Source organism: Crinia signifera, chromosome 2 (assembly GCF_055691185.1).
Source record: "Crinia signifera chromosome 2, ASM5569118v1, whole genome shotgun sequence".
In the NCBI taxonomy this organism is placed as follows: Eukaryota; Metazoa; Chordata; class Amphibia; order Anura; family Myobatrachidae; genus Crinia; species Crinia signifera.
The window spans coordinates 24380525-24392820 of record NC_139218.1 but is presented as its reverse complement, the minus strand read 5'-3'; the positions used below and the strand labels follow the sequence as shown (position 1 = coordinate 24392820).

At 44.2% G+C, this 12296-nt stretch overlaps 2 protein-coding genes across 2 annotated transcripts in view; both read left to right on the top strand.

Moving 5' to 3' along the window:
- The first annotated feature begins 208 nt into the window (after positions 1-208).
- Positions 209-10012, top strand: SLC5A3 (solute carrier family 5 member 3). The gene is made up of 2 exons (XM_083171761.1): positions 209-347; positions 6805-10012. Exon 2 carries the CDS (start codon positions 7030-7032, stop codon positions 9178-9180), a length of 2151 nt encoding a protein of 716 aa, XP_083027887.1. The 5' UTR covers positions 209-347; positions 6805-7029; the 3' UTR covers positions 9181-10012.
- The window catches only part of MRPS6 (mitochondrial ribosomal protein S6), a 38710-nt gene continuing 26626 nt past the window's right edge, over positions 213-12296 (top strand). Inside the window, exon 1 of the mRNA XM_083171763.1 lies at positions 213-347. Coding sequence (XP_083027889.1) covers positions 303-347 — 45 coding nt within the window. The 5' untranslated portion in view covers positions 213-302. The remainder of the gene's footprint in view (positions 348-12296) is intronic.

Sequence of the window (12296 nt, the reverse complement as noted above, 5' to 3'; positions counted from 1 at the left end):
AATAACCGTTTGGCCGTCACAAAGTGGGGATGAACTGTCACACAGCAGCGTGTAAGGGGGGCGTGTGCAGCAGCTGGTGGGGAAGGGGCGGGATTGTGTACAGCGTCAGACAAGGGGGAAAGGGCGGGGCGCAGGAGTGGAAGGGGCGGGCCGCAGGGGGGCGTGGCACACTGACTGTCAGCTCTCCGTCCTTCATGTGAGCTAGTACCCGGACTCGCAGCTCAGTCACTGGCATCTGGACTGCGCTGCCACCTGGTGAGCGGATCACAGCCCGGACAGCCGCTGCCACAGCCGAGAGAACGATGCCCAGATACGAGCTGGCGCTAATCGTGAAGGCCATGCAGAGGGTGAGTGCCGCCGCCTTTGTCCTGTGCTTCCTTCCTTGTCTCTTGCAGAGAACGTGTTGTGCCCTGATTGGCGCCGCTTGCCCGGTGTGACCGGTGCCCCGCTTCCAGCACGGGCTGCCCTCAGGTAAGTACCCGGGCAGGGCAGTTCCTCCATACATCGCAGCCCCCCGGGGCACATGGTGCGCAGGCTCGGGACACGTGCGCGGTGTCAGTGATAACAGGTGAATGCTTAGTAAATACCCCCGGCGTTATGGAGGTGCACAGGTGCCCGGATCTCACCCGTCGCTGCACACAGCACCTAGAACGCTGCCATCTCCGGGTGATCCATTGTATAGGTAACCGGAACTCCTGTCATCGGCTGCATGTGGTGCTGTGTCCTACAGTGTGTATGGTCCCCTATAGGCTGCATGTGGTGCTGTGTCCTGCAGAGTATATGGTTCCCTATAGGCTGCATATGGTGCTGTCCTACAGAGTGTATGGTCCCCTATAGGCTGCATGTGGTGCTGTGTGTATGGTCCCCTATAGGCTGCATGGGGTTCTGTGTGTGTCCTACAGAGTGTATGGTCCCCTATAGGATGCATGTGGTGCTGTGTCCTGCAGAGTATATGGTCACCTATAGGCTGCATGTGGTGCTATGTGTGTCCTACAGTGTGTATGGTCCCCTATAGGCTGCATGGGGTTCTCTGTCCTGCAGAGTATATTGTCCCCTATAGGCTGCATGGGGTTCTGTGTCCTACAGAGCGTATGGTCCCTATAGGCTGCATGGGGGTTCTCTGTCCTACAGAGTGTATGGTCCCCTATAGGCTGCATGGGGTTCTCTGTCCTACAGAGTGTATGGTCCCCTATAGGCTGCATGGGGTTCTCTGTCCTACAGAGTGTATGGTCCCCTATAGGCTGCATGGGGTTCTCTGTCCTACAGAGTGTATGGTCCCCTATAGGCTGCATGGGGTTCTCTGTCCTACAGAGTGTATGGTCCCCTATAGGCTGCATGGGGTTCTCTGTCCTACAGAGTGTATGGTCCCCTATAGGCTGCATGTGGTGCTATGTGTGTCCTGCAGAGTGTATGGTCCCCTATAGGCTGCATGGGGTTCTCTGTCCTGCAGAGTATATGGTCCCCTATAGGCTGCATGTGGTGCTGTATGTGTCCTACAGTGTGTATGGTCCCCTATAGGCTGCATGGGGTTCTCTGTCCTGCAGAGTATATGGTCCCCTATAGGCTGCATGGGGTTCCCTGTCCTGCAGAGTATATGGTCCCCTATAGCCTGCATGGGGTTCCCTGTCCTGCAGAGTATATGGTCCCCTATAGCCTGCATGGGGTTCCCTGTCCTGCAGAGTATATGGTCCCCTATAGCCTGCACGGGGTTCTCTGTCCTACAGAGCGTATGGTCGCCTATATGCTGCATGTGGTGCTATGTGTCCTACAGAGCGTATGGTCCTCTATATGCTGCATGGGGTTCTGTGTGTGTCCTACAGAGTGTATGGTTGCCTATAGGCTGCATGTGATGCTGTGTGTCCTACAGTGTGTATGGTCCCCTATAGGCTGCATGGGGTTCTGTGTCCTACAGAGTGTATGGTCCCCTATAGGCTGCGTGGGGTTCTGTGTGTGTCATGCAGAGTGTATGGTCCCTTATAGGTTGCATGGGGTTCTATGTGTGTCACAGTCTGTATGGTGCCCTATAGACTGCATGGGGTTCTGTGTGTACAGTGTACAAATCTCCATGGGCTTCTATCAGTTAATGCCACATAAAGATGGCATTACCCGTCTGCTCCTAGCTTGGCAATGTGTCACATTTATATTATGCATAATAAACCAGACTTCAGAATGATACTGAGGAAAAGTTTACTAACAAAACTTTTTGTCCCAATATCAACATTTTCGAGGAGGGTCATGTGACTCCCGCTGAAGTCTGGATTATGATTATACGAATCACGGTTCCCTAACCATTATACAATAGAATGAGTATCATGGTTTTTTTGACCCTCCTCAGATTTGCATGTTATCTGTTGCTATGCCAGGGGAGTGGCGTGGGTTAATAGGACAATGAATGAATGAAGGTTATGTGAGGCCAGGTGTAGTGTTGCATGCATGTGAAATGCTGTATATCAGGGCTGGCCAAACCTGTCCTCAATGTCTACCAACAGTCCATGTGTCTCAGGGGACCTGTGGGTCTATAGTAGGAATGAATGCAGCAGGTTTGCAAATGTGACAGTAGTAATGACTACAACTGTGCCCCACCTGGGTGATTGGAAAACGAGGGCCGTTGGTAGATCTCGAGGAACGGTTTGGCCCTCCGGTGTAAATGAAATGTCTGCAAATCGGTATAAATGTGGAACAATGACCTTTTATTGCCCTTGCTGGCACGTCACCACTGATGCAGGACTCATTTATAATAAAAATCCCAGGTTTTGATTCAGTACAGATTGGCGAGATCAGGAACCCAGTCCACAAAGTAGCAAAACATTATTCATTCCTTTTTTTTTTCTTTACATATAACTTTACTACAGTGTTGCAGAGTTATCTATATATTATCGAAACTTAGCGAGAGATAAAGTACCAGCCAATCTGTTGCTAACTGCAATATTACAGGTTGTGTTTGAACAATTACTGTTAGGAGCGTATTGATTATCTCTCTTCACTTTATCTCTCTTTAGTAAATATTTTCCAAAACGATCCACTGAAATATTTTGATGTTGCGGGGAATATATTTTTATACATTTAAATTGAGCCATTTCCTCACAATATAAAAAATATGCATCTGTACTATGTAGCCTTGTCTGACTTGATTCTGTCTCCAGACTAGTAACTGCTCCAAATGCTGTATGTATATGTGTTGAGCTGTCGTATCTGTAGCAAACTTGAATCTAATCTGTCTTTCTTAATTTGACATACGTTCCCATTTTTTTTTAATGACTACCAAATCGCACTTTTTTTTTTTTAAAATTCATCTGTGTTTCAAAAACCACCCACGTGACCTATTCTGTCTATAACTGTCACATGACCATGTATGTGTAAAAAGTTTGACTCCACCCCCCCCCGCCCCCCTATATACTATATACTTGCAGTCTTTTCCCCATATATTGATCATTCACTTTTGGGCCAGCAGCTGGGTAAGTTGGGCATGAAAAAAACCCTACACTGCTAGGTATATATAACCTAATATATTTGCCTCGAGTATAGAGAACCAATTTAGAACTAGGGTCCTTTAGCTACTGTGTAATATGTTCCGCTGGTTTTGGGAGCAGCCAGGTATGTGCTACGTACGCACGAAATAGTCGCGCACATATATAATGCAGCCTGCGGCAAACTTCCCATAAGCGGGCCTAGCAATGAATCCATAACTGTTTATTATTCGTGAAATCATTATCAAACAAAATTGGGCTTTTAGATTTGTACCCGCTAATGATATTGTGTTTTTATTTTACTCTGCGCACCGGCCGAAACTGCTCCGCAGTGTGACCCCCTAATGTTTGGGTCACCCCTCTCTGACCATGCATAGGGGATATGGCAGACAACATTCCAAACTCCTTAACATTTGTAACCAGATCACAGGTAGAAACAACTTGGGCACATACCCTTTATACATTTATTATTTTACCAGAATAACAATATGCCGTCCTGTTCTTATGCTGGGGGCACACTGGGCGATATATCGATTATAATATGAACGATATTGTGTGTATATCGTCCAGTGTGCGCAGTCAATATTGTTTAACGATCTGCATCCAAGAGCATCATTAACAACTCCCATGTCGTCTGTACATGCAGCTCAATCTAACTATATCATTAGCAACTGTATGTACGGTGCGGGGGGGGGGGGGGGGGGGGTGACATCACTGACCGATATCACGAACGATATTGCCCATTATTCAGGTCAATATAATTTTCCTGCAGCACCGCGGATATAGTTAACTGTATTGGTGCCCGCAGGAAGGCTCAGTGTGTACCCAGCATTACCTGCACGATATTCAGGTGTTCTGGGAACTCTTTTTTTTTTATATCGACGTTGGAAAATAGACTTTAATAACATTTTGGCACGAGTTCTTGCAATCATTCCCCCCTGCTGGAGCAGCTCCTAATCCTTGCTTATTTTTTTTTTGCATTCTTAATAAAGACACGAAAAGAGGTTTAAACTCCTGAGTACAGATTATATATTGCAGGGTTTAACTTTATTGCTGCCGTAATCAATAACTACAGGGCTGTTTGTGTGACATAACTTCCTCTCTTTGCTGTCAGTCAAATGATCCAGCAAGGCTGTATCTTGACTTCTAACTGCTGTAAATAATATTTGTATAATTATCAGTGTTCACTAGGAAAGCACAGCCCCACTGTACAAGAGTATAATAAAAGACACCGAGCGGAATGCTCTAACATCCGCGCCCGCCGTTCGCCGCACATCGCTGACATAATTATCGCATATGCTCTAACATATGCGATAATTATGGCAAAGGACAGCTCTTGCGTTAAGAGCTGTCCTTTGCGGTGAGTCAGCGGGTCCCTCCGGGACCCGGCGGCTCTCCCCTCCCTCCCTTACCCGGCTATTTTGCTGTGGCAGGCTCTCCTCCTCTTCCCTGCACCCAGAAGATGATTTTCAGTGCAGGAAGGAGGAGCTCACAGGTCTGGGCAGCACAGCATTGTGCTGCCCGGACACAGGTGAGGGGATCGGTGCGAGTCAGCGGGGGTCCGTTCGGTGCAGCGTGGGTGCGTTAAGAAGCCCATATCAAAATGCAGTAAAATCCCTGATAACGATTAGATTAAATTACAGAATCCTGCCCACCATGTGCAGCTTTTAAAGAGTCCAAAATTTATGTAGTACAACATTTAAAATTTAGTGTATAGGAACCTGCTTCTGCCATCATACATTCATTTAGGGGGCGATGAGCCACTGTGACAGTATTTGAGTTCTTGAAACTACCCTTTTCTTCACCCCAAAAGGGGTGCGCAGGAATAGGCGCAATGTAAGCCTACTATTTGTACGGGACTTAGGCGCCCTACATGTTACTTGGGAATGTGCGATTTTACATTGTCCCAAACTGAATTGATATCTTCCTGTTCTATGTAATATTGGAAGAGACAGCAGGACGATGCTGTGAAATTTATAATGTTTATCAAGTTTGTAGGTCTATGTACTAAGTAGGGTGGCCAACCCCGGGATCGGTGGGATCCCGGGATTTGGCCCCAAAATGTCCAGGATTCCAATCCCAGGATTGGAGTTTGCAATCCCAGGATTTTGGGAGTGTAATGCCAGGCAGAGCCTGAGCACTGGCTCAGACAGTGACCGGCATCTCCCGTCCTCGGCTATCCAGCTCTACGCACCGTGACTTAGACACAGGTCACACTGTGCAGGCCGCTCAGCCGTTCCGCCCGACCCCAGACGCGCTGTCCCAGCCCGGCTTCCAGCTGTCTGCCCACCCGTCTAAGGGCTGCCAGGCTCCATGCCGCATCCGCCCGGCTCCCTGATGCACCAGCCCACCTCTCCAGACCTGCAGGTAATTATGTGGGGTGGCCGGGCATTCCCGGGATTGTGCATTTTTCGATCCCGAATTCCAGGATTGAAAAAAAAAAAAAAAATGCCCCGGAATTGGCATCCCTAGTACTAATCCAGTGGTTCTCAACATCAGTCCTGAAGGGCCCCCAACAGTTCATGTTTTCCAGGTCTCCATACAGAATCACAGGTGAAATAATTAGCTCCACCTGTGATCTTTTAAAATGTGTCGGAGCACTGTTGCGATAAAGTACTAACAATCAGCTCATATCTGGTATGTTACAAGATGTGGTTAAAAAATAACAGTTAGGAGCTGTTGGCTGGTACTTTTTCTCTATAAAGGTGCCCATACACGCTCCGATGCGGGCGTCTGTTTTGTGCTTAAATAGCACGCATCGCCTTGTGTATGCAATGCGATGTGTTGAAAAGCATGCACAAAAAGTATGTGCAGCACATACTTTTTGTACTGTACAATGAGATGCCGCGGGAGCGCGCATCTGAAAGTACAAAACGGACCCACCGCATCGGAGCGTGTATGGGCACCTTCACACTTAGTACGTAGACCCCCTTGAACACTAAAATGTATACTCCACTGAGAACCATCTGTTTCTATTTTATTGGTATATTTTACCCTACATAAGTGTGTGTATATATAATATTAATGACCGTCTCTCTTCAGCCTTGTGTGTTGCATGCTCAAGCAAATATTTTGAAGTTGAATCTTTATTGAGATTGTCATAAGTACAGATTGTACACTGTGAAGAAGTGTCATTGCGCATGTCTAACTAGCCCATGTTCACCGTAGTCTAGAGCCACCGTGTTCTAAATAAAACTCCAGGCTTCTTATCTGTTGAGAGGCTTCCTTGTGCAATTTTTTTAAAAATTTTATTTTTTAAATTCGAGCGTCATTGTCTCTACAATGACTACCTTTTTCTAATTGTCTCTTTTGTCTTTTTGTTTTTGCTACCTTGCAGGGCTCTTTACCATAAGTCCTCGCTCCTTGGTTAAATAACCGATGACTTTGGATATTGTCGATTTTTTTTTTTTTTTTTAAAAAGTGCATGCTAAGCAGGAGCCATCATCCAGAGAGCAAACCTGAAGGCCAAAGACTGTTTTTTATAAGTGTTTTTTTTTTTGCACTGAAGCACCTGTGGTAAAGGATTATAGAGAAATAATTGGACACACTGAAGCGTCTAATCATGAGGGCTTCATTGGAGGCAGCTGATATCGTCATAGTGGCGTTGTACTTTGTGCTGGTGTTATGCTTTGGATTCTTTGCCATGTGGAAATCGAACAGGAGTACTGTAAGCGGATACTTCCTGGCAGGTCGTTCTATGACCTGGGCTGTGATTGGTGCCTCTTTATTTGTAAGCAACATTGGTAGCGAACATTTTATTGGCCTGTCGGGATCTGGAGCTGCGAGTGGATTCGCAGTGGGCGCATGGGAATTAAACGCCTTATTGCTACTGCAGCTTCTCGGATGGGTTTTTATTCCAGTCTATATACGTTCTGGAGTTTACACTATGCCTGAATACTTATCAAAACGATATGGAGGACATAGAATCCAAGTGTATTTCGCAGTGCTGTCTTTGATTTTATACATCTTCACCAAACTCTCCGTAGACTTATATTCGGGGGCACTGTTCATTCAAGAATCTTTGGGATGGAACCTGTATTTGTCGGTAATCTTACTCATTGGAATGACTGCTCTCCTCACCGTCACGGGTGGATTAGTGGCGGTCATTTATACAGACACTCTACAGGCATTCCTCATGATCATAGGAGCCTTGACTTTGACCATTATAAGCTTTAATGAAATTGGTGGGTTTGAGGAAGTGAAAAGACGATATATGCTGGCAACGCCCAATATCACGTCTATATTGCTGACTTATAACTTTACCAATACCAACTCATGCCACGTCTCACCGAAGCCAGACTCCCTCAAAATGCTCCGAGAACCAAACGATGAGGACGTCCCTTGGCCTGGATTTCTCCTGGGCCAAACTCCGGCCTCGGTGTGGTATTGGTGTGCAGACCAAGTCATCGTGCAGAGGGTTTTGGCAGCAAAAAATATATCCCACGCTAAAGGATCAACTCTGATGGCTGGCTTTTTGAAAATTTTGCCAATGTTTTTGATAGTAATCCCGGGAATGATATCGAGAATAATGTTTGTGGACGATATTGCTTGCATTAATCCCGAGCACTGCATGGAAGTTTGTGGAAGCAGAGCAGGGTGTTCCAACATTGCCTATCCCCGGTTAGTCATGAAGGTCCTCCCAGTTGGTTTACGTGGACTCATGATGGCTGTAATGATAGCAGCTCTCATGAGCGATCTAGACTCTATATTTAACAGTGCAAGTACCATCTTCACTCTAGACATCTACAAATTTATGCGGAAAACCGCAACGTCCCGGGAGCTCATGCTGGTCGGGAGGGTATTTGTAGCATTTATGGTGGTCATCAGCATTGCCTGGGTCCCAATCATTGTGGAAATGCAAGGAGGCCAAATGTACCTGTACATACAAGAGGTGGCAGACTACCTTACTCCTCCTGTTGCCGCTTTATTTCTGCTGGGCATGTTTTGGAAGCGCTGCAATGAAAAAGGAGCATTTTATGGTGGGATGGTGGGTTTTGTTTTGGGATTCACCCGTCTTATTCTAGCCTTTGTTTATCGTGCCCCAGAATGCAATCTGCCAGATAACAGACCCAGCTTCATCAAAAATATCCACTACATGTACATAGCCACTGCTCTGTTCTGGATCACCGGTATTATTGCAGTCGTCATCAGCCTTTTGACACCACCGCCGACAAAGGAGCAGATCAGGACCACCACATACTGGGCGCTAAGCAACAAGGCCAAAAAAGAAAAGCCCAACAAAGAGGATTCCTATAAAGAACAAGATAAAAACGTCACGCCATGCGCCAATGATAACCTAAAACAAGTTCTTCCAAATGGGAAGTCGGAGGATCATATTAAGACTATCCAAACTGAGGATGTAAATCTCCTAATGACTTACAAAGACGACTGTAATCCTGTAAATTCATTAAGTGTCTCGGAAGCCGAGACACCGGTGGATTGTTATTCAAATGGTCAAGCCGCTCTTATGGGCCAACTTCCTCCAGAACTGAATGAGGAAGACCAAAGCAACTGCTCAAAGTTCCTCGACTGGTTCTGTGGGTATAAAAACGACACTGCCAGCAAAAGAACAATCAAGGAAGAGGAGGAGGAGGACGAAGCTGCTTGTTTAAAAATGCTGGAAGAGAAACCTGCAGTCAGACGAGTTCTGAACACGGGGCTGGTCTGCGTGTGCTCAGTAGGCCTCTTCATGTTCATTTACTTCTCTGTGTAAACTAGGGAACTTGCTTTTTGCAGCTCAAGGCTGGATAGCCAGGACTAAGTTGACCGCAAAACCTTTGAAGTTACGAACGAAATGTAGAGCTGCTCCGTATTCCAAGGTTGTGTTGTTTACTCATAAAAAAAAAAATTAAACAAAAAAAGGCCTTTTAGCAGCCTCATTGAGCACTTCTATATGTGAAATCCCTTAAGGATCTTGTCCAATGCTTATTTTTACCAAATATGTAATTTATTATTTAAAAGGAACGTTTACAGGCAAGCAGAAAACCTGGAGAGTAAGCTACGAGGTCTAAAGGAGGAGGGACTTGGCACACCAAATTGTTGCGGATTTATATATTTTTGTGTAAACGCAGACTTTGCCTTAGTATTTAATCACAAACAAAGAGACTGGTTTTCCCAGGTTATTTGTATATTTTATAACCACATTTTTGTTTTTGAAAGTACTGGTCTTACTATATAGGCAACTTTTATCTGTTTTTAATATTTCCTTTTTGTGTGTTTTTTTTTTTTTCTTCTTTTTTTAACAAAGCAATCACTGACGTCTTTATTTTCTATTGTACGACTCCAGTCTCCCGAGTATCATTGCATTTGGCCGGTTTTATGTCTAATGTGCCTTTATTAAATTATGTCAAGTGTTTACGACTTCCCGGCTTTATTCCCAAAACATCTATCCTTGTTGTGGTGGGGGGGTCCAAACTTTTTACTGCAGGTCTAGGGGTACATTTAAGGCCTCGCTCAATGTCTAAGCCTTAATGCTATCCAAACATTTCATCTGTTTTCGTTTCATGTAAGAAATAAAGTTAGGGAATTAAAAAAAAAAAAAAAAACGAATATGCTCTTTATGCACTGTATAATTTAGTTTCTTGGGTGTGGTTATTAAGTTGACAGTCAAAAGGTTGACCGTATTGGTCGACACATGCATTAGTTGGACATGGGCAAGTCGATGTGAGTTTTTGACAACAAGTTGGTTTTAAAATAATAATAATGAAACTCCATGTCAACCTTTTTACTGTCTACTAATAACCTTATGACCAAATACATAGTTTCCTCTACCTCACCATGGCAGCTACCAATGAGTTAAGTCCTGCAGGGTAGTATTCTGGAAAGGAAACAAAGAGAACACCTGACCCTACATAAGCCCCTCCCTTCTAGGCCTCAGTGTCTTTTTTTCCTTTCCAGGGTAGTAGGAGCATGGCTTACCCTGAGCTGCTGCCCTCTCCACTACCTGGAGTAGATGGGGTTGAGGCCGGAGAGAAAAACGAACGGGTCTCCGCTGCCTAGAGCAGTAAGGGGTACCTGAGGGTCTGCTGAGTAGCCTGGAGGCATCCAAGCAGCGTGGAACTAGACGCTGGGATCTCCGGGCACAAGGAAGCCAGGATGCTGGGGCGCTGGAAGGCAGAACTGTCTGGGTTCCAGAGTCCGGAAGGCAGCACCAGTAAAAGGGCCCAGACAAATGCACAAGAGACTAGTGGACTCAGCAGACCGGGTAAGACTCCTTGCAGTGAATGCTGGAGCAAAATCTTATGGCTTGCAATACTTGTGATTACTAATGCTTATAGCTGAAAGCTGTTAAAGCAGATAGCGGCCATAAGGGAGGAAGATAAAAAGCAGCAAAGGAAATCAGGGTAAGCCAGGAATGAGGAATAGAAATATTAGAGTGATTTGAAAGGATTGCAAATGGATAACAGTGGTGACTGTTTTTATTGTTTAGAAACACCATGCTGCTAAATGCACTATGTGTGATTAACTGCTCCCAGACAAATGCATTGGAACCACCTGTGACATTCAGCAGGGTGGAACCCAGAATACACCATGCTGCTAAATGCACTATGTGTGATTAACTGCTCCCAGACAAATGCATTGGAACCACCTGTGACATTCAGCAGGGTGGAACCCAGAATACACCATGCTGCTAAATGCACTATGTGTGATTAACTGCTCCCAGACAAATGCATTGGAACCACCTGTGACATTCAGCAGGGTGGAACCCAGAATACACCATGCTGCTAAATGCACTATGTGTGATTAACTGCTCCCAGACAAATGCATTGGAACCACCTGTGACGTTCAGCAGGGTGGAACCCAGAATATGTCAGAACTAGTAATTATGCTTGAAGCAGCAATAGCTGACACGTTTGTTACTAAAGAGGATATAACTAAAAAGTATCATCTAAAAAGAGGAGCAGAGCAATATTATAAGACGAGTCTGCAGACTCTGAGGAACCTTTAGTAAAGGAGGCAGACTTAGAAGAAGGTGAAATTAACCAAGATAAGGATGAATCAGATTTTAATCCAGTCTTGGTGAAAATCTTGCTGGAACTCATACGTAAGTCCCTGAATATAGAGTATTCCAAGGAGGAGGAGAATTACAGGATCTTCTCTTCATGGATAAGAAAAAAAGGGCTAAGGTGTTTCCCCTATCTAAAATCCTTAAAGAGATAGTAGAAGAGTGGAAATACCCGGATAAAAAGGTGGGAATTCCACTTAAGGTTTCAAAGATGTATCCCTTTGCAGCGGATCAGGTCCATGAGGGGTAGGATGCCCTAAGGTAGATGCGGCCATAGCCAGAATCTCGAAAAAAATGTATATATATATATATATATATAAATTAAAAATAAATAATAATAAAAAAAAAAAAATTAAATAAAATAAAATAATAAATAAATAAATAAGTAAAAAAAAAAAAAAAAAAAAAAAAAAAAAAAAATTTTATAAAAAAAAAAAAATTAAAAAAAAAAAAAAATTAGATAAAAAATTTAATAATAAAAAAAAAAAAAAAAAAAAAAAAAAATTTTAAAAAATTCTTCCATTGGAGGATGCTAACATCTTTAAGGATGCGATGGAGAGAGAGATAGAGGTTGGCCAGAAAAATATTAAAAAAAAAAAAAAAAAAAAAAAAAAAAAAAAAAAAATAATTAAAAAAAAAAATAAAAAAAAATAATTAAAAAAAAAAAAAAAAAAAAAAAAAAAAAAATTATTTTTTTTTTTAAAAAACATGTTACCTCGGGGGCCTTTATGAATGCATCAGCAGCCATAGCGGTGACCGCCAGGGTGCTAAGGTCTTGGTGTCAAGACCTAGAGTCTGACACATTAGACGGTATCAAGAGATCA

Bases quoted from the DNA above. Each gene is read 5' to 3' on its own strand.
- SLC5A3 (XM_083171761.1), top strand. From the start codon at position 7,030: ATGAGGGCTTCATTGGAGGCAGCTGATATCGTCATAGTGGCGTTGTAC.